Source organism: Cebus imitator, unplaced genomic scaffold (assembly GCF_001604975.1).
Source record: "Cebus imitator isolate Cc_AM_T3 unplaced genomic scaffold, Cebus_imitator-1.0 Scaffold91, whole genome shotgun sequence".
NCBI classification, from domain to species: Eukaryota; Metazoa; Chordata; class Mammalia; order Primates; family Cebidae; genus Cebus; species Cebus imitator.
The window spans coordinates 791,439-817,621 of NW_016107406.1; the positions used below are offsets into that span (position 1 = coordinate 791,439).

General features: G+C 39.2%; 1 protein-coding gene across 4 annotated transcripts in view; it reads left to right on the forward strand.

Moving 5' to 3' along the window:
• The first annotated feature begins 6,333 nt into the window (after positions 1-6,333).
• The window catches only part of CPEB4 (cytoplasmic polyadenylation element binding protein 4), a 79,173-nt gene continuing 59,323 nt past the window's right edge, over positions 6,334-26,183 (forward strand). For all 4 annotated transcript variants that reach the window (XM_017535099.1, XM_017535100.1, XM_017535101.2 and 1 more), the window contains exon 1: positions 6,334-8,905. In XM_017535099.1, coding sequence (XP_017390588.1) covers positions 7,781-8,905 — 1,125 coding nt within the window. In that variant the 5' untranslated portion in view covers positions 6,334-7,780. The remainder of the gene's footprint in view (positions 8,906-26,183) is intronic.

A 26,183-nucleotide genomic window follows, 5' to 3' on the forward strand; every position in this document is an offset into this window, starting at 1 on the left:
CTGATATATAATAAAATTCGAGGACCACTGGGCACGGGGCAGAATTCTGAGTCAAGACACCTGGACAGAAAAATCTGGATTATTTTAGACAAGGCCTTTCCTTGGGCCTCAGTTTCCTCAGCTGCAAAAGGAGGGATTGACTGGTGACATACGATCTCTAATAAGTCACCAAACCTCACTGGCCCTCAGTACTTCACTCCTAAATAACCATCTCCCCCTTCTTTTTTAGTAATAGAATTCTGATTTTTAACTAAGTACTTGGGAGTCTAGAGTAAAGACCATACTTTCCAATCTCTTTTGCCACCAGGTATGGCCATGTAACCAAGTTATGACCAACAGGCAGAGAATGGAAGTGATGCGTATGTCTTCTGAAAAGTTTCCTCAGAAAAAAGTTCTGTCCTTTTCATCTTTTCCTCTGTCCTTTGGTTTGGAATGCAGGCATGATGGCTGGAGCTTGATCAGCCATCTTAGATCATGAGGGAGAAATCACACTTGGAGGAGAGAAGAGCAATGAATTAGAAGGAAGCTGGGTTTCTGATGACTCCTTGAAACCACTCACTAGCTCTATGTTAACTCTTCCAAACTTCTTTCATGTGAGAAAGGAACTATTTGATTTTAGAACAATTTTTATTTTTGCCTTTCTCTGCTCTTACATTATTATTAGAAAATCACTTGTACATTTTATTTTTATTTTAAAAAATTATGAGAAAGCCAAATCAGAATATTTGGGGCAGGGCCTGGGAATCTGCATTTGATGACATTCCTTGGGAACTGATGAACTGTAAAGTTTGAAGTTGGGTGGCTAAGAACAAATCTATCTTTCTTTCTTTCTTTCTTTCTTTCTTTCTTTCTTTCTTTCTTTCTTTCTTTCTTTCTCTCTCTCTCTCTCTTTCTTTTCTTTCTTTCTTCTTTCTTCTTTCTTCCTTTCTTTTTCTTTCTCTCTCTCTCTCTCTCTCTCTGTCTTTCTTTCTCTTTCTTTCTTTTCCGTCTTTCTTGTTTTTCTTTTTTAAGAGACAGGGTCTCACTATGTAGCCCAGGCTGGAGTGCAGTGGCCATTCACAGGCACGATCCCACTACTGATCAGCACAGGAGTTTTGGCCTGCTCCGTTTCCAACCTGTGCTGGTTCACCCCTTCTCAGGCAACCTGAAGGTTCCCCGCTCCCAGGAGGTCACCATATTGATGCCGAACTTAGTGTGGACACTGGATTGTCATAGCACACTACAGCCCAGAACTCCTGGGCTCAAGCAATCCTCCCACCTCAGCCTCCCGAGTAGCTGGGACTGCAGGCACGCGCCACCGTGCCCAGCTCTAGGAATTAACTCATATCATTGTTTTATTGTAATATATATACTCCAACAACAAGGAGTAAGAAATTTGGATACTAAAAAGATCACTTTTTTTTTACACCTGTAGATGACTTTCTTTGCACTTTTGTTGCTTAAGGGTTCAGAATTGAAACTCTGTAGTACAAATTCTGGCCATAAGGAAATCATCAGACAAACGGAACCAGTGCCCGTGAGCTTATGGCTATGTTAGGGCTAGAATTTTGATCCCTGACACCGAGCTCTCTGACTTCTGGACCCTTTAGCTTCCCTGGAATCTCTGAAAAATTGTTTTTTCCCCAGCTTTGCAGGTGCAAATCCTCCAGCCTAGCCACAGAGTTACAGGGCAGTTGTTCAGCAGCATAACCACAGTTTTGATAGAGGAAGCGAAGTGTGTCCAATCAAAACAGCAAAGGGTAATCTAGGTCAGCAGCCCAGCCACCTAGGTGGCTGGAGCCACAGAAGAATCCAACTTATCTCAAAGTGATGCATGTCACAATTTGGAAGGTCAACTCCCTGTTCTAGCTCACCTAAATCTTTGCCAGGATACGACAATTTCAAGTGAAGTATGTCTGTGTCCTGGACCGTTTCAAACCATTTATTCAATAACAATGCATCAGAGGCACTGGCTTCACCTCTCACTATCAAAATAGCTTGTTAACTATCCACTCTATGTTAATGATAATACCTAAAATGAACAGGCAGGAAGAAAATCATGTTTAAAATGCAGACGGCTTGCACAGGTTGCAAGTCAACCAACCAAAGAAGAAAATACAGCCCAGCAATTAATTGTAAAAAAGAAAAATGGTTCTAAGTAAATATGCATACTTTCCAATACTGAAGGAGGGCAAAGATCAGAAGTGGGGTTTAATAAAACCTGCTTTCAGGACTTGATTTTGTTCCTATCAAGCTAGCCATGTGGTAGCGAGTTTCCAAGTACTCTTGGAGGAGAGGATATTCCAAAGAGAATTTCACCTTTCTTTCTTCCCCTACCATCACAGGCCCTGCCTTTGAATATTATTATTTTTTTACTTTCATTAAAGCATATATTCCACCACTACATCAGAATGCTTATTAACGTTGCCAGGCAGAGTAACTGCTGGGTATTAATCTCTTGGGGGCCTGGACCATAAACTTGTCCAGACTTGTCTTCTCACTACGGCTCACTAACCAAAACCAATACCAAGGACACAGTGTCCTTCAATTCAGTTACAGAAAGTTCCTGGGCCACTAACTCTAAAAGGATCAAGAGCTTTAAATATTTCTGCATGCAATAAGCATGGCTCATGTAATGAGCTTTTTTTGTATGTGTGTCATATTTGTATAATGTGTCCCTGTGTCCTATGAAAAAGAACTGAAGCAGGGCCACTGCCTTGTACAACTCCATTGGGTGCATTCACATACTAGTCTGTGGTGCCTTATGGAGTTGCACAGTGCACAACCAGGGCAGCCTTGGGTAGTGGTCCTGATTGTTAGTCATTAGATCGGCCTCTGCGGAGCTTGGGTGTGAGCTATTGGGAGAAAACTGACAATGTATGCTTCAAGGGAAGTGGTGGAGGACATTAGAGCTGGATTGGGGCAGAGTTCACCCTGTGTGATTATGGGGTGAGATTGATACTGCTTGCCAAGCTTTAAAAAAGGCTGGTGAAGGAGATATTAATGCCCTGCTTCCTGGGAGGCTCTGTTCTGGGTGTGGTTGACCTGAAACCCCAGAGTGGGCTGGGCAGTAGCCAGCAGGTTACAGGCATTCCCCAGCCTACAACTTCTCTGAAGGCGTGTTAGCCCTCACTGTACTAGATAGGGATGGAGCTTTTAATTTTTTTTTCTTTTTAACTAGTAGCACCTTAATGTTTAAGCAGAACTTGCGTTTCCTGCAACCCAAAAGCTTTCTGGTGAGCCAGCTTCATGAGAAGGGCTCTCTTCTGCCAGCAGAGTGCTTAAGCCAGCACTTACCTACATCTGTAGATCCTTTTGGAGGTCCTAAATGGAGCTGCTGAATTGTTGTCATGGTTACCATGGGACGTTTCTGAGGCCAGTATGTTTTCAAGGAGGGCAGCCCTGGGCTCTGGGTATCCTACGTTCCTGAGTTGGCAACTGACGGAAAAAAAATAGCTTTCTCCTTCCTTCTTCCATACCTCCAGTCCCTAAGCAAGAGCCTGATGTCTCAGTGATCATCCTAGCTCCAAACCATCCCAAATCTACTGCACACATTTGATTTAGCCTTAAAAGATTAGCCTGACCTGACAGCACCAGACTGTGGCCCTGAGCGTCTCCACCTTCTATCAACCAAGACAGATTCCTGGATTCCTTTGTGCACACAGCTGCTTCTAGGCAAAAGACACTTGTGAAGGAGTTCCCTGCATTTAATGTGTTACAAAGGAAGTGACATTTTTGAACACTTCTGATGTGGTTTGGCTCTGTGTCCCCACCCAAATCTTATATCAAATTGTAATGCCCATATGTAGAGGGAGGGAGGTGATTGGATAAAGCGGGGGCAGTTTCCCCCATGCTGTTCTCATGAGATCTGATGGTTTTATAAGTGTTTCACAGTTCTTCCTTCACTCTGGTCTCTCCTGCTGCTTTGTGAAGAAGGTGCTTGCTTCCCCTTCACCTTGTGCCACGATTGTAAGTTTCCTGAGGCTTCCCCAGTCATGTGGAACTGTGAGTCAATTAAGCCTCTTTCCTTTATAAATTACCCAGTTTTGGATATTTCTTTAAAGCAGTGTGAAAATGGACTAGTAAAACTTCTTAGGAGTCCAGCACTTTACATGCATCTCATGTAATTTACAAACTTAGTAAGAGAGGAAATATCATTCACATTTTATCTACAAGGAACCAAGGGCTTACAGAGGTGATGCCCAGGTCTGCACAGCTAGGAAGTAGCAGACCTGGGATCCAAATTCAAGGCTATTTTGTTCCAAAGGTGCTCTTTTTTCCAAGTCATGGCTGCCATTTTAGCCACTGATAATTAGTAGCTCCAAGGGACCCTCAACCATCTACTGGGCATGGAACATTCATTTGTTCATTCAATAAATGTGTCTTGAATCTGCTCTGTGCCAGACCCTCTTCTGGCCACTGGGGACATAAAGATAAATCAGGCACAACCTCTGCCCTTAAGAAACTAACCCACTGACAACCAGCAGTAATTAAAAGAGAGGAATCTACAAGATATTAGAGAGAGGTCCAGTCAGGGAAACCATTCTGGAGGAAATACACCTTATGGAACTCGCTAAGTTCCCAGGCATGTCCAGTTGTAGGGAATAAACAGCAGGCAAGACCCCAATCTCTATGCTCAAAGAATCCATAGTAGAGTTGCAGAGACAAGACTCATGCTCATGACACAATGAAAGAGAATAAAATCACCGATTTAAGGCCCTCAGGGAAGTGATGGAGGATTGACAGATTGAGGCAGAAGTTGAGACCATTAGAGGAAGGCTATGGAAATGAAATGGAAGCCATCTTTGTTCATACTATTCTTCATTAAGTTTGGTATCTTTTTTATCCCCTAGTTTTGCCAGTTACTTCTGGCTCTACCCTGATTTCTTTTTTTCATTTTCCTTCCTGCTAAAGGAAAATACTCATTTAACATCTTTAAAGCTTGTGCTGACAGCAAAGCATTATCCTAACCCTTGATGGTGGTCACAGTGTTGGTAATGTACAAAGATAAACGAGGTGTAAAAGTCCTTGAGTAGCAAACAAATAATGAAAAGTCTGAGATGTTAGCTCCAAACCAAATGGCGAAAGGAAGGAAATAATTAATTCAGACTTGGAAACAGAGGTGAGGGGTGGAGGGGAGTGATGGGTGAGAGGGGTGGCTGTGGGGTGGGGGACTGTCACTCAGGGAAGACTTCATTGTTGTTGGTTTGTTCATTCTCGTTTTCAGGATTCAGTCACTGATGTCTCCTAACTACAACGTCTGCTTCTCAAAGATTCCAGCATAGGTTTGGAAGACATAAACCATCACACTATAGTGTGAGAAACAAGCACGAAATGTACACAAGGCCGTAGATGCTTATAAGAAAGAATTCAGAAGATACTGTTGGTGGCATTTGAACTGATTCCTAAAACTATATAGGAATTTACCAAAGGAGAAGAGTGGAAAAGGCATGTAAAAAGGCATTGAGAGCGTGTTTGGAAGGGGATGAAGCAGTCAGATATATTACCCACAAGGTAGAAAGGCTCGAATACCACGCTAAGAAGTTTGGCCTTTATCCTCAAAATAATGGGCAACCATAGAAGACATCGGAGCATGGAGGGTCAAGATAAAACTTTAGTTTTGGAATTTTCCCTCTGGTATTGCAGGTAAGGTGGACTAGATTGGGATAATACGGGGGCTTAGCCACAGACACGTCAGCTGCATCTCTGTGCCTGGAAGACTGCACCAGATGCGAGTCTAGCAGAATGGGAGAATGGAAGGTGCGGGTGATTGAACGGAAGGTTAAGGGAGAGTCCCTCGTGAGGTCTACAAGACGGGCAAGGGCAAACGCAGTTCTAGGCACCGCACAGCTGCTGGGAAGACCCGCCTCCCCTTCCAGATCCCTCTGGGGCGGAGCTCGGGCCAGAGCACGTGACGCTTGCAGCACCACCTTTACTGTGGGCACTCTTCACATTCATCCGCGGTTTCACGGGCCGCCACTTCGATCTCCAACACCTTGACCCAATGCCTTCGTGAGCAAGGAATCCATTCTCTTCGACGCGTCCCCATTTCTCCTCCTGCAAAGCCAGAGAGGGAAGAGAAATATCGAAGGAGTCCCTTTCCCACACAAAAGATGGCGACCTGCTGGGCTCACTCTGAGTGGGGGAAGTGGGCGACCTACTGGGCTCACTCTGAGTGGGGGAAGCGGGTTCCAGGCGCCCGGCCTCACTGGGCGAGGCGCAGACGGAAGAGGCGTCTCTGGAGGTAACTTTTCGACCTTCTTGGGAGTAGCCCTGAAACGAGGGGGCGTGGTCTTGTCTGAGGTTCTAACAGACGATTGGCCTTCCGGCCGGTAGGTGGGGCATGCGCGCTACCCCACCCCCCCTCTTCGAACCGGAAGTGTCTCTGGGTCTTTCCAGCTGGTTGTCATTTCACTCGGCTCGGTCCTGAGGAGAAGGACTCAGCCGCGGCTGCGGGACCCGGGCACCGGGAGGCAGTGGCGGCGGCGGCGGCGGCAGCAGCAGCAGCGGCGACAACAGAGGAGGAAGAGGAGGAAGAAGGAAAGAAAAAGAAGAGCCAGGCGGAACCCTCAGCAACGACAGCGGGGACTGTGGGACCAGGGTAAAGCGGCGACGGCGGCGACGGCCCAGCAACCGTGAGGAGAAACAAAAGCCTTCTAAATTATAGTTTTAAAAAAAATCTAGGGGAAAAGAGAGAGAAAGCCGAGGGGGGAGGCCCTTCTCCTTTAAAATAATTACGGTAGTGGGTTTTTCCTTTTTTTTCTCTTTTTTCCCTCTCTGCGGAGAATCGAACTGAGGGAACTGAACAAACCACCCCTGGGTCCCATGAGGGAAAAAAACCCCGGAGCCGCAGAGAGGGGAAGAGGCAGAAACCGCAGGACCTTCCAGGTCGCTCCCTCGGTCCCCGCACCCCCGGGCCGCCAGCTCACCCTCGTCGAGTCTTGCTAATCCCTTCTGATCGCGACCCCCCAAGAGGGAGAAACGGGTGTTTCCAACCCCTTTCATGGGGGAGAGGAAGCCGGGGGGAGCCCAGGAACAGCGACCGCAGCAAGATCTGCACCCGAAGCCTCAGGAACAGCCCCAGAGGCCAAAACTGCACCCTGCGAAAGAGCAGAAAACAGGACCAGGAACAGCAGAAACCTCCCTGCAATCATCTTTCCATTAGTCAATGCTGATTTCCTCTCCCGAAACCAGGAATTCACTTCCCACCCCAGATAACCTAATATAATCTATATATATAAATATATAATATATAATGTTCTTAAATTATTCCTGATTTTTTTTAACCAAGCTGCCAAGAAAAGAACGTATTCCCCTCTTAAACCTATTCTAATTTTTATGTGAGTGAATCTAAACTGCTGAGGAAAACCATATGTGATTGTTAAATTATATATATCTATATTTTTACTCCGTGCAAGGCTTATTCTTCTACATCCATAGATGCTTGAGAAGCTCTGTTTTTGTCATTCATGTACATTTTCCTTTGGAAAAAGAAAGCGCCTATTTTACTAACCAAAGACTTGATTTTTACCCTCTTTGTTTTTATTCCCTCCTAAAAATAAGCCCAATTAGATCCATGTCAATGTTCTAAGAGATTTTTTTAGAGTTGTTTTTTTTCTTTCAGAGACCAGAATTCCAAATCAGAACAATTTAAGGTGATAAGCTGCGATCTTTGAGCTAGCTATAAATAAGACATTTCAAGTAAGCAAGCAAACAACTTAAATTTTGGGTAGAGGAAAAAAAGGCGTGAGACATCAGGTTGTCATTTTTTATTGTGAGATTCTGCTCCTAAAAATAATAAATGGGGGATTACGGGTTTGGAGTGCTAGTGCAAAGCAATACTGGGAATAAATCTGCTTTTCCAGTCAGATTCCATCCACATCTGCAGCCTCCACACCATCACCAAAATGCCACCCCCAGCCCTGCTGCTTTTATAAATAATAACACAGCTGCCAATGGCAGCAGTGCTGGGTCAGCTTGGCTTTTTCCTGCTCCAGCTACCCATAACATTCAGGATGAGATCTTGGGGTCAGAAAAAGCAAAAAGTCAGCAACAGGAACAGCAAGACCCTTTAGAAAAGCAGCAGCTTTCCCCAAGTCCAGGTCAGGAAGCTGGAATACTGCCTGAAACCGAGAAGGCAAAATCAGAAGAAAATCAAGGGGACAGTTCTTCGGAAAATGGCAATGGGAAGGAGAAAATAAGAATCGAATCTCCAGTGTTGACAGGGTTTGATTATCAAGAAGCCACTGGGCTAGGTACTTCGACCCAACCCTTGACATCTAGTGCATCGTCTCTTACTGGTTTCAGTAACTGGTCAGCAGCGATAGCGCCTTCCTCCTCTACAATAATCAATGAAGATGCAAGTTTCTTTCACCAGGGAGGGGTCCCTGCTGCTTCGGCTAATAACGGTGCTCTGTTGTTTCAAAATTTTCCCCATCATGTCAGCCCTGGCTTTGGAGGCAGCTTCTCTCCTCAGATCGGGCCTCTCTCACAGCACCACCCACATCACCCTCATTTCCAGCATCATCACAGCCAGCATCAGCAGCAAAGGAGGTCTCCTGCCAGTCCCCATCCCCCACCCTTCACACATAGAAATGCTGCTTTTAACCAGCTGCCTCATTTGGCGAATAATCTTAACAAACCCCCCTCTCCATGGAGCAGCTACCAGAGTCCGTCACCAACACCCTCCTCTTCCTGGAGCCCGGGCGGTGGTGGATATGGTGGCTGGGGAGGTTCCCAAGGCCGAGATCACCGCAGAGGGCTAAATGGTGGAATAACGCCCCTGAACTCCATCTCGCCTTTGAAGAAAAATTTTGCAAGCAATCATATTCAGCTCCAGAAGTATGCTCGCCCCAGCTCTGCCTTTGCACCTAAATCCTGGATGGAAGATAGCTTGAACAGGGCTGACAACATTTTTCCTTTTCCGGTAAGATTATGTTCCATTAATAGATTAGGATGAATAAGGAAATAGCATGGTGTAATATCTGTGTAACTAGAGTTTGAAGTGCCCGTATTCACGTCGGAGCTTTTCTTAGATAGAAAATGAATCAATATCCAGACTTTATTTAGCAGGAGTGTAACTGAAACAAAATATTCAGCTGTTTCTCTGGCAGTTTTCTAGACTGTAGCCTTAATCTTGTCATAGATAATTATGAATACTTGGTAGCTGGTGATGTAATAATTATTGACTATGATACCTTTCTTGCCTGACATGAGAATCATGGTCAGTTTTTCCCTAGTTACTTAGGTGAGAATAAATATTATATAGATATAAATATATTTCATTGCAGAAACTAATCAGTGTTTTCTGAAGTAACTATATAACTAAAGAAATTTCTTTTGACACTATAAGGTAGTGATTTACTGAAAACCCGCTATTGAATTGCAGTTTTCTCACTGGTTGGTTGCATTTTAAACCTGAAACTCTCTGAGCCTTGTCGGTCTGAACAGTCTGAATTGATGGGTTTGGCAATTCCTCTTAAACTTCTGCAGATTTCGGCCTACCTTTCATCAGTAAGGACTAACCAGTGAGAGAAATGATCTAAATGTTTTCTTCATCCCCATTTATTTTTGAACACTATGAAACTGTTAGTCTCGGAGTGACTCTTTATGCCTTTCACCCATTTGTTTATTTTCCAATGTTAACACTGGAGGTGTAGATAATTAAACCATTCCTAAAAATAGATCCAGGCAAAGCTCATTTGTCTTTCTGGCTACCAGTATGTCCTTATTTTGGCAAGAGTCATTGATATTTTTGAATTAATGAGCAGCAAGTTTGGTTAATACAAACAAGATAAAGGGAATTTCATAGGTGCTTCAACGTCAGATGCTTCACTAAATGTGTATACTTTAAGGGTATGATTATATATGTGTGTTTAGGAAATTTATAGGGATTAAGAATGTAGCATTGAATCTAGTTTTCTCAACAGCCTCGCAGCGTGAGTTCTTTTATTGTCCCCATTTTACAGATGCAGAAATTGAATATGAAAAATATGTAATAACTTACTCAAGGGTACATAGCTAGTCAGAGTACAAATTCTAAGTTAAAAAAAAAACTCAAGGATTGAAAATATGTATACATATGTGTGTGCACATACACATGTGCTACAGCTAGAGGATTGTTTTAGAAATATTTCCGAAAAGGCTAGAAGAGATTACAGAATCGTCGCATCGTTGCACTGTTAGCACTAGCAGAATTATTTATTTTAATTAGTAATTGGCTGAGAAGGAGGGGAAGTTTGCTAAAAGAACCCTATGTCATTTGAGGAGTTATATATCCCTTCCCTAAGGATTCAAGTGCAGTACATCATAAAATATGTGGTTACATTTAGTTTTCAACTTTTAAAAATGATTTTTTTTTTTTTGCCTATCAGAAAGCTGTTGGCATTTGCTTTAAAGGGTTTCGGTTGTTAAAACCAAAGATCAATTACTGTGCTTTAGTGGTCAGGTAAAAAGGCTGTTTTTAAGACCTTGACAATCTCATGAAGTCTATTTTTAAAAAGTTGCTTTTGATATTCCTTGGAACATAAATTTAAAGAAAATTTAATGCAAAGATAAGTTTTGATTATTGGATAATTAGATTATTGGGTTATGGGATTAAGATTTGGCTCAGAACTGAATACATCTTTTTTTCTTATTTTGCTGCTATACACTGGCAGAATGAATTTATGTGGCCTCACGATTTGGTTCCCATTCTCAGCTTGCTGACTTTTGATAAAGATTGCTTTAGGAAAAATGAAAAGTTCAAACAATGAATAAAATATACATATATGCACATTAATATTTTTTCTGTCGTCCTAATAGAGCGTATGTAATGTGTGAAATCTTTTTGAACAGTTTCTTTGGAAATTAAGGTGATTTATGAAATAATAGTTAGATTAAGATTGATACCAAAACATACTGTTAGAAAGTAACTCTTCCCTTAGAATTGTTGTCTTTTATATTGATTATGGCAAAAGGATTGGTCAGTGTACCTTGCTCTCAAATATGGTAAGATTCAAAAGTAAATTGTTATTTCTGCTCCCCATCCCCATCATTTGTAGCTGTGTGTATGTGAGAGAGAGAGTGCACGCACACATGTGCGAGGAGAGAAAGCTAGCAGTGGGGTGATCTGAAAGTCACAGGAGAAATAAGTGATTTGAAAAAAATCTCTACGACAAGAAACTCCTAATTGGGTTTTGAGAAAGTCTAAAGAAGCAAATAAACTGACTACTGTGATTCTTACTTAAGTGAATGGAGTTCTTCTTATTTTTAAAAACCAATAGTTCTTGTGAATTAGTTTTTTTTGGCAAAAAGTATCACTTTAAGTTGGTATAAGTAACTTGGTTAAATTTGTCTTATTTAAATTTATAACATGCAGGCATGTGCCTGTAATCCCAGCTACTTGGGAGGCTGAGGCAAGAGAATTACATGAGCCCAGGAGTTTGAGACCAACCTGAGCAACATAGTGTGACCCCCATCTCAAAAAAATAAATAAATAATTTATAACTTTAACACTATTAATTTTAGGAAAGAAATTTTATAGATATTAGCACTTCAATTTAATTACTATTATAAAGAATTTCTTTCTTCTGCAATATTTATCATAGGGAAAAAAAATAAAGAGTTCCTTAGTGTGATAGAGAGATCTTAAAACTTACCACAGACGTTAAAGGATAGTGCTTGCATAGTTATATTATAATATTGGTGTTCTATAAAAGGCCAGCACGTTGTTGTTATATTAAAAGGAAATAATTTACCTGACGTGTAACTGATACTAAGTAGTGTTTATTTTAATTTGAAATGAACCAGAATGATTTTTACATCTGTTTACTGCAGGCTTGGGTATATATAGTGAATTAAAATTAATAACCTTTTACATTCATAACTCCCTCCCCCCAAATAACTGATAGGGGAAGGCATTTTATTTGTGGGTATTTTTGTATATTAAAATTTATTTCGAAGTTATTTTTGTTTAGCTTAAAGCTTCATTACGTGAATTCAGATGGCACCCCTCAAATCCTGTTTTTTGTTTGTTTTTTTGAGACAGGGTCTTACTTTGTCACTCAGGCTGGAGTGCTGTGGGACATTCACAGCTCATTGCAGCCTTGACCTCCCGGGGCTCAAGAGATCCTCCCACCTCAGCCTCCCCAGTAGCTGGGACTACAGGCACACACTACTCTGCCCAGCTAATTTTTGCATTTTTTTGTAGAGGCAGGGCTTCACCATGTTGCCCAGGCTGATCTTGAACTCCTGGGCTCAAGCAGTCCTCTCACTTCAACCTACCAAAGTGCTGAAATTACAGGTATGAGCCACCGTGTCTGGCCAAAATCCTGTTTTCAGACACAGCTAAAGTAATATGCATTTAATAATAGCTAACATGCAGCCGGGTGCGGTGGCTCATGCCTGTAATCCCAGCACTTTGGGAGGCTAAGGCGGGCGGATCACTTGAGGTCAGGAGTTTGAGACCAGCCTGGCCAACATGGTGAAACCCTATCTCTACTAAAAATACAAAAATTAGCCGGGTGTGGTGGCAGGTGCCTGTAAGCCCAGCTACTCGGGAGGCTGAGGCAGGGGAATTACTTGATCTCTGGAGGTGGAGGTTGCAGTGAGCTGAGATCATGCCACTGCACCTCAGCCTGGGGAACAGAGTGAGACTCTGTCTCAAAAAAAAAGAAAAAATATCTAGCTTGCCTCCTGTGTTCTAAATGTTTTGTGTGTGTTGATTCATTTAATTCATTCAACAATCCTATGAGGCAGAAATTATTATTTTTATTCACAGACAAGATTTGGCTCTTAACCATTATACTACAGTGCCTCTTCACATAGTGATTATGTGGCAGGGGGATAGTGGGTATAGGTGGGGTCGGTAGGGAGGCAAAGTGCCTCCCAGAAGCATGTAAGATGAGAGGAAAAATTTTACAGTGATTCGTGATGACCAAAAGCTGATTATAGATTGAGTATTAAAAATGGAAAATAATTGAGTATACTTATCAACTTTAAATGTTAAATTTAGATAATGTTTAAGTCAATGCTTTTGTTTTAAATTTTGAGTATATATTATATACCAGGCACGGGACTAGGTGCTTTCAAATATGTTATTTCGCTTTCTATGTAGGATTTCTCAGCCCTGTGGCATTTGATTTTATTGTCCCAGTTTCAAAATGAAGAAACAAGGTCCATATTCATGTTACTACAGGCATGATTTGACCCTTACAGTAAGGGGAGAAAAAAATCCTATCTGTCCTACCAAACACATCTTTGAATTCTGACATCCAAACCAGATATGTTTTAGGGCACCTGCCAATAATTATATTTGAGTATAGCATTTCTTTGGAGGAGTGCCTAGATCTTCTGTCCTTACAGGAAGGTAAAGGAGAATTGCTTAGTTTATGTGCAGACACCCTCTTAACTACAGCTCAATTATGTTGCTACTTTCATTAGCTAAGAGTCAGGAAGTAAGGAAAAGACAAAATCTGTATGTCGCAAGACCATCCTAAAACTTGTTTGATGGGGAAACAAGTGTATAGATCCTCATAATTATCTACTGCATATTATATTTGTAAACAGAACATTGCTGCAGTGCTTCAGTTCTGAAAGTCATGGTGAATTATTAAAATTGTTTAATACGCAACCTTATTACATTTTCTTGTTTCTTGATACAGTATATTCATCCAAGAGGGAACTTTGCATAGGAAATATTTTCTTTTATTTAAAAGGGGAGAAACCAATTTTTTAACTGTAAATTATGGGTCGGGTGGTTCTAGCTCTAGCAGAATTGATATATTGGAAAAATCTTGGGAAAAGCCTGTCAGATACAAATTTCTTCCTCTTTGTAGACAACTTTTTAACTAGGTGAGATAGTTTTTCTGATGAATTTAAAACTAATTCCAGAGTAGAGTTTTTTTTATTTTTATTTTTTTATCTTCAGAGAAGCCATGGAATATGATCAGCAGATTGTTCCTACATCTTTCAGGAAAAACCTGTTTATTGCAAGCCTAATGAATGTGGTTGTTGCTAGTTGCAACTAGAAAGATGCCACTTAGTTCATGAGTTTAAGTTTTTGAAAGTCATCTTTGTTGGTGTTCATAAGAAAGAAATGGGGAACGTAGTTTTAAAATTAATATATGCCTAGGTTTAAATTTTACAGTCTCCATTTATTTGCCTTATGATTTTTTCTCTCTATTTTGCTAGAAGGAAAATAAGCTTGATGATTCACGGTCATATTTTTTGGTCTCATCACACGTAAGATAGTGTGAACAATGTGTTTCTCTTTAAGGCATAGAGTCTATAATGTGAGCATTTTAACTTTTAGTGACAAAATTCCTTTTATGTTTAAGTGTTCAAAGATGCCTTTCTGAAATCAACAGTATGTTTTACCATGATAAATGTAGAGCAATATATTTTTTAAAAATCAAATTTATTGTAGATTTTCTTCCATTTTTTTCCTCATCACATTTTATCTGATTAAAACAGAATGAGTTTCAAGTTTTCAGAAAATACTTAGTGGATAGAAAGATAAAGGTGTAGATACTATTTTCAATCAATTTTTGAAGGTGAAAAGTGAATAATTATTGAGAAAGACTATTTTGTGAGCCCAAGAATGTAGAGTGAAGCATAGGCTGTAGACTCAGACAGACTTAAGTTTGACTCTGAATTTGAATATAATTCTCTATGAAGCTGTTCTAAAAATAAATAAAATGCATATATAAAGCTTAAAAAAATTGTCTCTAAACTCTAATGAGCACTGTTACCTTGAGTAAATCTTTTAAATTCCAGAAGACAATACTGTATCAAAATAATAATACCTGGCCGGGCATGGTGTCTCACACTTGTAATCCTAGCACTTTGGGAGGCCGAGGTGGGCGGTTCACTTGAGCCCAAGAATTCAAGACCAGGCCTGGGCAACATGGTGAGACCCTGTCTCTACAAAAAATACAAAATAAATTTTAAAAAGATAATAATACCTAACAGTGAAGGGTATTGTGAGGTACCTTATGTGTGTGGCCATATTAGGTAGGTTAACTTTTTTTTAAATTTAAAATATGGCTTTCTAATATTGAATAAAGTCATGAAATTAGTTACAAATCTAGCTTGTGTTCCTATGAAATATTTTGAACAGTTTTTAGTTATGCTTATCTTGCTTTATTGAATAAGCTGTAGGTGCAACCAAGGACAGATAAAACATTTAGCAGAATTATCATTTTTCTTGAAGAGAAGTTTTCTAATTAAATAAAAGCTTAAACTTTCATTAGCATTGACAGCCTGTATCTTTCAGTATTTTGAAAGATTTTGGCTACAGTTGTTTTATTAAGAACTTTAGAACACATGATTGCTTTTGTATACATTAAAGGAGACTACATTTTAATGGAGAATTTGTGATTTTTTTCAGTAGGAGATATGAAAGGGTGTCATAGATATGAATTGAGTATAGTTAGGCTCTTATCCTAGAATCAAAGTTGTTTTTTTTTTTTTTTAATATTTTAATGTATTTAGCACACATTTATTGGAGCACCTACTATGTTATGAACTAGGCGTAGGACTGTCATAAAAATGAGTCAGTAACATGTATTTTTGACCTGTGCTAATCTTTGAGTAATACTGAACATGCATTTTTTCCCTTAAACATTATAAACAAATTATCAACTAGCCCAGTTGTTTCATTTTAATCCATAAGTTGTTTAATCTTTAAGGCAAACTAACAGATTAGCTATAACAAAAACATTGTATAAATATCATTTTCAAACATTTCTATTAACGTAGTCATTAATGTGTTTATAAATGTATGCTTATATTGGAAATTTTAAATTTTTAGAAAATTATTTATAATTTTTTGGAAAAATATTTGGAAAATGTAATTGTCAAGTATAAATACACGCTTAAATAAGCTACCTTTATATTTGTATATAACATGTGATTATTTACATTCTATAACAAAATGGTACCACAAAAGGCAAACTTTAACTTGGATAGCAGAATTCAGTCCTGTTACATGCCAAAGAAAAACTCCCATCAGCTACCTATAGGTGCTCGTTCATGTTTACAAATGGAATTATTCAAGTTTAAAGCTATACGCTGTACAAACACGTTTTATATTGTAGGATATGTTGGTTGGGCAATTTCTCTTTGCTGAAGATTTATCAGATATATTCCAATCATTTTCTTAGTGGACCTAAACTAAATTATAATTAATTCCTCAGTATTATATATTTTAAATCTGTATTTATTTTAAAACACCATGTAACATTTTAAATAATAGTTCTTCCAGGTATTCTTGAGGAATGCATGTAATCAGTAGGATCATAGTACTAGTCAGTAAAATAGTTGCTGCCATTTTATTGTCTATGAGACCTTAAAAAAATTAAACTCAGTATAAGAATGTGACTCGGAGTGTTCATATACTCTGAGAAAATATTGTTAGAAAATTATCTTAGTTAATGGAAATCAGATCTGGGTTCCAGATGTGGCTTGGCCACTCGTTAGCTATGTGACCTAGGCAAGCCATACCACTTTCCAGGTCCTTCAGTTTCGCATTTCTTTTGTCTGGTATTTTTGAGGATAAAATGAGACAAGTCTTATATTTGGCTTCTAGAAGATTCTATTGTTTTAAAAAAGCAAGTCATCTAACAAATATTAAGTCAAAGTTTTATTCAAAGTATAGCACATTTTCGTAAAATGTGAAAACCCATGTATACCTGGTGTGTGATAATTTGAACTTAATTTAATTTGATTTTTTGAGATGGTCTCATTCTGTCGCTCAGACTGGAATGCATGCAGTAGCGTGATCTGGGTTCACTGTAACCACCAGCTCCTGGGTTCAAGCAATTCTCATGCCCCAGCCTCTCCAATAGCTGGGACTACATGCACATGCCATGAGGCCCATCTAATTTTTGTACTTTTTAATTCACCATGTTGGCCAGGCTGGTCTCAAACTGTTGACCTCAGGTGATCTTCCCTGCTGCTTTGGCCTCTTGAACTGCTGGGATTATAGCCATGAGCCACCGTACCTGGCCTGAACTTAAGTAAATGAACTACAATTCTTAAAGTCACTATACTTAAATAATCTTGGGACTAAGGCTAGATGACACACTGATTTTCTTGAGCACTGCTGAAAAATATAGTGACCAACTGGTGGTATTTTTTTTTCTCTCTTGGTAAAGCACCCCCTGACCCACGTCTTCTTAAATTTTTATTATGGAAAAATGTAAACATATTCCATGGTAGACAAATAGTCTAGTGAACTCCCCTTTGTATGTCACCTGGCTTCAACAATTATCAGCTCCTGAAGAATCCTGTTTCGTCTATACGCCTAACCCTCTCTCTCCCCTTTTATATTATTTTGAAGCAGTTGCCCCATATCATATTATTTCATCTGTAAATGGTTCAATATGTGTCTCTAGAAGATAAGGAGTCTTTAAGACAAAACATTAAAATTTTTTTCAAGTTTTTTTTTTTAAAGAAGGGTAGTGAGAAACTGAAGCAAGGCCCATATTTCTGTTGTACCTGCTCAGCCTGTTTCACTGCTCAATCTGCTGCTAATCTCTAAGGCAACCACTATTGGCTTCATCTCCTCCTTCTGTAATGTAGAAAAATAAGAGGTCCAGTTAAACCACCAAAATACCAGCTGGGATTAGAAATTTGGGAGCAGATTGGTGGGGCGCAGTGGCTCACACCTGTAATCCCAGCACTTTGGGAAGTTGAGGCGATTGGATCACAAGGTCAGGAGATCGAGACCATTCTGGCCAACATGGTGAAACCCCATCTCTACTAAAAATAAAAAAATCGGCTGGGTGTGTTGGTGCGTACCTGTAATCCCAGCTACTTGGGAGACTGAGGCAGGAGAATCGCTTGAACCAGGGTGTTGGAAGTTGCAGTGAGCTGAGATTGTGCCACTGCACTCTAGCCTGGTGGACAAAGCGAATCTCTGTCTCAAAAAAAGAAAAAAGAAAAGAAAGAGAAGAAAGAGATGTCAAGGGTTACGAGACATAAGCTTCAGTTTAGGAATCAAGGTTGTGCTTTAGGTTTGACCCCTCTCCCTGCTGTCTCTGGACCCTGCTCAGAACTAGCAGACATGGAGAAGAGGAACTCTTAACAGCCACTTGAGGTCTTTATGACTTACTTCCTCAAGGCTAAGTGTTAGTATTGTTTACCTGTTTTTCTGCTTTCCTTGAACTAATAAGCTATTCTTCTCCCTAATAAGCTATTCTCCTGAATAGCTTATTAGGGAAAAGAAGTCTTATACTGATAGTTTTGGGGTCAGAGGTTTGAACTTACTTTTATTATCTCTATGAAAACAGGTTATAGAAAATACCACAGAATCACGAAATTTTTCAGATACAACCAATATCTAATTTAAAATGTGAGTTTCATGCTGTTTTTCATTGCACCATAGAGAGATAGAGCAGAGAAATGTTTATTGAATGAGTTCACCAACTGCCTTGCATTGTGTTCCTGCTGCCCACATACCTTATCTCATTTGCTTTTCACCACAATTTCATAAGGGAGGTGGTATTTTGGTGATGCAATTAAGTTTCAATGATGTTGCAGCATCAAGATCACTTGCTTAGTATGTGGTGATTTGAACTCAAAGCTTGTGATTGATTTTAATTATTTCTCTGCTAGGCGAGATTAGTATGAACCTATTGTTAAGAAGAAGAAAAGGTCTATTGATTCAGGAACTGACTAATCAAGCCTAGAATGCCCGTTTGGTTTTTTAATACAAATTAGTTATGACAAGAAATGTTCATCATTTTAAGGAATTTTAATGCTCAAAATGAATGTGATTTATTTAGTGAAGGTGCAATAAAAAATGTTCTCAGAGGCTTTCTGGAGAGATCTTGTCAATTCACATGGCATCCAAATGGAGCTGTTGATCCGAGGTAATACACTGAAGACATTCACTCATTTAGTTATAGTTTATAATTCTATTAGGGAACATGTGGCAACCTAAGATCTGTTGGACTCTACCTTCATTACAGGAGTCATAATGAAGAAGTACTGATTGAAGAGGGAACTTGCTAAGAAATATGAGATGTTGTTAAATGTGGTTCCTCCTACTTCAGATAATTACTGCTTTAACTTTAATCTCTGACACTCGTTGTCCTCATTCAGGCCATGTATATACAGTGAAGGATTTCATACCTTGCAGGTGTCAATAGAGCAAAAATCCTAGGCTAAAACAAAACTTCACTTAAACCACTTTTCCTGAGCATCTGCTTTGAAGTCAGACTCTACTACTTACTGTGTGACTTTGTAGGGCAATTAGTTAACTTCTCATAGCTTCATTTGCCTAAAATGGGGATAATACACGACAGTACTGTCTTCACATGGTGGTTGTGAGGAACTAATATATGTGAATGTTATATAATTCTTATAAGATGCACAATACAGAGCCAGGAGGAACATGTTAGCCACTTCCTATATCAGTGGCGATGGCTTTACAGCATGCTACACATATGCCACAAGCTGTGGATATGAAAATGAGTGAAGCTCATGGTGCAATGGGTGGCCTGTCATACAGAGCTTATCAATATCATGGATGTCAGGGTGCTAGGGAGACATAAGGGAAAAGGGATTTGCTGCCTGTATAGGGATGTGAGGGTCATTTGGTAGTGGAATATTGAAAGTTTACTGGATAGTCAACTCTTGATGATCTGTGAATTTAAATATTATTTAGTTCAAGATAATTTTATTGGTATTTCAGACTTCCTATTTATTTTGGCAGCTGACATACACATGTACACTTTCCTTTCAAACCCAAATATTTTCCCTTCCCTTCTTTACCAGGGAAAGTTTAAGCCAGAAAGAGAAACTTCCATAGCCTGGTACAGATATGTAGCAGTCTGAGAAGTGATGATCATAGTAATGTGTGTTTTTATAGACATAGAATGAGTCAAGGGGTAGCTGAATTTTGGCTTTGGTTCTTAATAATGTGATTACATTCAATTAATTACATTTTGTGTTTTAGACTCAGTCTAGTAATGCCAAAACATACTAACTCAAGTATAGAAAGGAGCAATAATAGACTGGTGGTGGTGGTGGTGGGTAGCATGGGTTATATTTAGATGAGAACATTTAAGCTCAGTAAAGTTATTGCCTCTGAGCACACAACCTGGGTGACATAGATCTCATTCTCTGATGAAAATAAGCATGCTTTTTAAACAAGAGAGAAACGTTTTTGAGAGAAATTTGCCTTGCAGGTTTCTAATCATGGGGCATTGACAGACAATGAATTTTTCCATTGCTGACAGATTTTTACAAGAAAATTCATATATGTTTAACTAACGGCAGTTACTAATGTTTTCTGCTTATTAAAATCTGAGATCATGCTGTTAAGCCATAATTCTATAAAAGCAAGTCAAAAGGGACCAGAATATAGTATGTATTTTCTGATGATGTGACTTGATAAATAGGTTGAATCTGAAGGAATGAGTAATTAGCATATCCTTTGATTTTACTGTTTATCTTGGATAAAGATGTCTTATAGGGCATTTGACCAGTTGTGAGACAGTTAAGACATGTCAGTAGTAAATACCTGAAGGGCAGATATTCTATGTAGCTGAATGAAAAAAAATGTTATATGCTTCAGACATGAGGTATATGGATGCCAGGGATAATATTTTGTTGTGAAAATTCAAGCACCAAATTTGTATTTTATTTGTTCTTAATGGTAAACTACTCACCTCTTTATGCTTTTTCTTAAAGAGCAATTCTCTATTTGTTGAAATTGAACTTTATTATAATCTCTCCCAAGGTATGGACCTTAGAACCTGAAAGGCAGAGCTGTTTCAGGTTTTGAGAGCAAAGCCCTTCTCTTCATAAGGAAATCTTACGATAGTTCCTGTAGAATATTTAAGCTGGACTGCATCATAGCTGGCCAACCAGGATATATGCTATGAAGCACACCCCCAAGGACCTAATTAAGTTAACCTGTTGAATGGAATTGCTTAATTCAGTGGTTCTCAAAGAGTAATCCCTGGTGTCATTTGGAAACTTGTCACAAATGTGAATTCTTAGACCCTATTCACACTAAATGAGACTGTGAGGATGGACCCAGTACTCTGTAAATAAACAAGACCTCCAGGTAATTCTGACATACTCTCAAGTATGAGAAACACTGGCCTAAATCATCCATCTGGATATTTTTAAAAAATGGCCACAAATGATTATTTTGGTTTGTGGCATAATTACAATTTAGTTGTTTTTCCTGATAGCAACAGACCAGCAGGTTCATGTGCAGCTTGTGGTAGCTTCTGGAATGTTATGAAAAGCCTGGTCATGATAGCTATATACTGATGTAGGTCTTCCTATTTTGCCATGGCAGGCAGTATTCAGGTGTATATTCAAAAGAAGGGTCCTCTCTGAAACATTCATTTCGTTTTGTCGGAAGCTTATTTTTGTCAACTTTGATTTTCATAGTGGTATCATAAGGATTTTCTTTTAGAAATTGTCCTGTGAAGTAGAGACGACAGAAACTGAAACTAACCAGTTACTGACATGCAACTCAGTATATTAAATATAACAATTAAAACTGCAAAATAAGATGAGGTTTCAGCACTGTGGTAAAGTTTCTTTTGCTGAGCCTTGAAAATCATTGGTAATCTTTTATTTTCCATCGTGATTATTAAGCTCACATATTCTAGAGTCAGAAGGCCTGGGTTCACTTTCTGCCTCCACTTATCTAACATTGATGGAATTATTTAATTACTCTAAGCTTCAGTTTCTTAATCTGTGAAGTAGAATAATAACTGAACATACCTAGTTGTATGTTGGGGTTTTGTGAGGAATAAATGAGCTTATGCATAATGTTGGCTGCTGATATTAATCCTATTATTACTATTACTATTACTACCACCAATATTCCTGTGGTTAGTAGATAACCCAGAGAAGCATTTATGATAGGTCCCTAATTTGTGTGCCACTCTGTCATCTCAATAGGGAGAAGGAAGAGAAGGTTTCTCTTTCTCTTCTTATGGTTTTTTAGTATCTCTGATATGTATTGTGTATAGGTAAAATATCAAAGGTAACATTTGTATAAGTAAAATATAAGTAATATTTGAGTGCCTACTGTTTGCCAGGCACTAGCCAGCACATTCATGCTCTCAGAACTCTTAAAGCAGAGTGCCTTTTTATTCAAATATATGTTTTAATTAGTGTGCTTCTTTGACTGTCATGATCATTACCCTACCCAAGGATGGATCGCTTGGTTTGTAGTAAGACTTGGGTTTGAATTCCAACTATGCCACTAAACTATGCAGTAACCATGAATCCCGACTGTGCCACTGAACTATGCAGTAACCAATCTGTTTGGTAAATTGCGTAAGTTTTCCTTAGTCTCAGTTTTTATTAAAATAGGAATAATAGGCTGGGTGTAGTAGCTCACGCCTGTAGTCCCAACTACTTGAGAAGCTGAGGCCAGAGTTTGATGCTGTGGTGAGCTGTAATCATGCCACTACACTCCAGCCTAGGCAACAGAGTGAGACCCTGTCTCAAAGGAATAATAAAATGTAACTTAGGAGGTTTGAGGATCAATTAAGACAGTATTAATAAAGTACCTAGAATAATATCAGGTGCTTAGTAGATGCTCAATAAAGTGTTCTGCTTTTCTGATTTCTCCCATCAGGGTGCCACAAGAAACTGGCAGTGGGGCTAAAGTAAATTGAGTTGTCAGTATCTTTTGTTTTGTAAGAGATTCTTTAATCATCTATCTGAAACCAGCACACTTCACTCCCCTTTCCCCTAGAACATTTTTAAGTAGATTTTTTTTCAAGAAGCTTATTTTATGTTTTGTATAGCATAATGAAAATGCCGTGATTGTTCTTTTTTTTTTTTTTTTTTTTTTTTTTTTTTTTTTTTTTCTTTTTTTTTTTTTTTTTTTTTTTTTTTTTTGAGACTAAGTTGCCCAATCTGGAGTGCAATGGCGCAATCTCAGCTCACTGCAACTTCTGCTTCACGGATTCAAATGATTCTCCTGCCTCAGCCTCCCAAGTAGCTAGGATTACAGGCACACACTACAATGCCCAGCTAATTTTTGTATTTTTAGTAGAGACGGGGTTTTGCCATGTTGGCCAGGCTGGTCTTGAACTCCTGACCTTGTGATCTGTCTGCCTCGGCCTCCCAAAGTGCTGGGATTACAGGCATGAGACATTGTGCCCAGCTATGATTGTCTAAGACTCTGAGTGATCGTTTTCTTACTAATTGATCACTGACCCTTGCCTTTTTGTGGGCAAAAGTGATAGACTTTGATTAATAAATTCTCACCCTCATTTTTGGTTCCTGCCATAATTATCATCATAATTTAAACTGTAAATCTTGAAAGAGCACAGACATGTTAGGATATCAGAAAGCTAGAATACAAATGTATTTTGGAGTTAGGACAGGGACATTAGAGATCTAATCAAACCACTCCTTTTATGGACCAGGAAAGAGGTATAAAGGACGAAAGTGCCCAAGCTCATATAATATGACAGGCAGAGTTGAAGCTTTCTAGTGTCTAATGCCCATTCCACCCATTTTTACTAATGTTCATGTTTTGATCATTAGCTCAAGGTCGATCAACAAGAGCATGACCTAACAAGGTTTCTGTTTTACAGTTAGTTTGCTCTTTGGGAAATGGATCCTAGAAAATAGGTCAGATCTTATATTTGGTCCAATTAACAATTTGAAAAGGCAAAATTGAAGAATGAAATATGGAAATCAAAGCCCTCTTACTCTTTTGATTTGACTCTTTGGTTGTTGCATAGGAAAACCAGCATTGTTTGTACTGTTCTTATACCTTGAGTTCATTTATCTGTGTTCCCCTTATCTAGTTCCTAACGGTACAGACGTATTTCAGGATTTTTAAAATTAGATGTTAAAAATGGACAGAAAAGATCAGCGAGGGGGTAAATCAAGAATGACAATTTTAAAACCACTTTGAGAACAGAATGTTTACATGACAAAATGTTTGGCTTTTGAACTGTTTGAATTACCAAAGCATCATAAACAAAATGTTTATAGTAAGTATACTTGCTAATAAGTTTGGGTTGTGGGGAAGAATGCATATTAGACTACGGTTGGCAGGAATGAACTACTTGGGCCTTATGCCTTGCAGCAGTCTGTGTAGGCAGTTTCCTTCTGAGTTCCTGTAGAGCCTGAGACTCCTTCTCAAAACACCTTGCATCTAATAGTACCAATTGAACAGACTTTGTGTATTTGTATTTACTTGTCATCCCTGGATTAAATTGTGACAAATTATAGGAAAAATAATTAATATCATTACTAAAAATTAGTGTAAAAAGGATGGAGAATTTTTTTTTTCATCTCGCAAAACATTACTGAAAATTTTAAATTTCATTTTGGATTTTAGTTTTAATGTATGTTACCAATTAGAAGTCAGCAAAAATCTTTGTGTTTCCCTCAGGATGCTTGGGGTGCCCATGGGGCAGGGTAGCGGGAGGAAGGCGTGGAGTAGTTTACTAAACTCTATTAATAATACCACATTAAAAAAACTATGGGTAAAAAAACAAAAGCTTATAGGTAAAAAGAAGGTTTCTTGACTTACTGGAAACAGTGCTTATAAAACAAACCAACCAAAAACAGTCTGTGTTATATTTTTTATCAATTGCTTCATTTTTCAGTGCCCTTGTCATTCAGTGATTGGCAAAATGCACATTCCAGAAATTCCTAAGGTTGCTTACTCTGTTGTATTAAAATGAACACTAAATTTAATTCCTCCCCTCCCCCAAAAGAAAACTTACAGCTCTTTAGAGGGAAACGGGAAATATAAAGATAAATCTTAAGAAAGTAGGAGAGAAGAAATATTTTAAATGTTTAAAAATTACACGAAGGAATACCTCCATTCATTGATTTAGCAAACATTTGCATGCTTTCTACCTGCCAAGACCTATGTGAGGCAGAGTGATACAGAAATACAGGACAGTGCTTCTTAACCTGCTTTACATCATGACACACATAGAAAATGATAAGATCATCTGCCAGGAAGCTCCTGCCACCTCAGGCTCTCCTGGGCAGTCTTGTGGGCTTAGGATATGACTGTCTTGGCACACCATCACCCTGTTGTGGTAGACACACTGGAAATACTTGATATGAGACATAGTTCCTGCTCTTGGGAAGCTCACAGAGGACACAGCCAAGTGAACAGACACCAGGAATTACTGCCTCCAAGACTGGTTTGCACTGGAGAAGGAAATGGATGGCCCTTTTAAAGGTGTGGTTTATTGCTGAAAGAGAACATATCCAGCAACTATGGAATGAGATAGTGTAATTTTATATTAACTTCTAAACCTCAAATTATGCCTTAAATCGACTTGGCTTCTGAAAGAATATGCAGGTTTTGATTTAATTTAGTGCTTGATATGAGAAAGTGTAAACACAGAAGAGCTTCTCCTTTTTGTGAATACTAACCCTTAGTCTGATCCTGGCCATATGTACTCCTGCCTCTCTATAGACAGATCTTGTTCAGGAGATGAGGATAATGAGGAAAGAATGAGGTGGAAGAAGTGGTAAAGATATTCTGGAGGGAGTCATACCAGTTTAGAGCAGAATAGAATGGTAAAGCACCTGTTCACTCTTCCCCATCCACATCCTCACCCTAACCTTCCCACCTCTGGGGAGAAACTTGCAATACTGTCTCCTACCTTTAATATTAGATTATATGCAAATATATTGTCCTTGGACTGAAGTTGCAATGGGATTATAAAACCATTCAATGTGCATTGCTGAATATCTGCATGATGACATGGGGTCAGGAGGAGTGGTCCCTATTTCAGGGAAGTAGAATAATCATGTGGGGTAAGATGTGTTATCAAGCATAGAGGAGAAATGTTAGGTCCATCCAAAATAAATGCTCTCAAATGGAGGACATCCTCTGCCAGCTTAGAGGTTCTAGAAGTTAGCTAGGAAAGTAGAAAAATGAAGTCCCAACAAGTTTTTTTTTTTTTTTTTCAAAAAGGGGAATAAAGACCAGGTACGGTGGCTCATGCCTATAATCCCAGCACTTTGGGAGGCCGAGGCGGGTGGATCACAAGGTCAGGAGATTGAGACCAGACCATCCTGGCTAATGTGGTGAAACCCTGTAAAAAAACAAAAACAAACAAAAAAATAGTCGGGCGTGGTGGCATGGGCCTGTAATCCCAGCTACTTGGGAGGCTGAAGCAGGAGAATCACTTGAACCTGGGAAGCGGAGGTTGCAGTGAGCTGAGATCATGCCATTGCACTCCAGCATG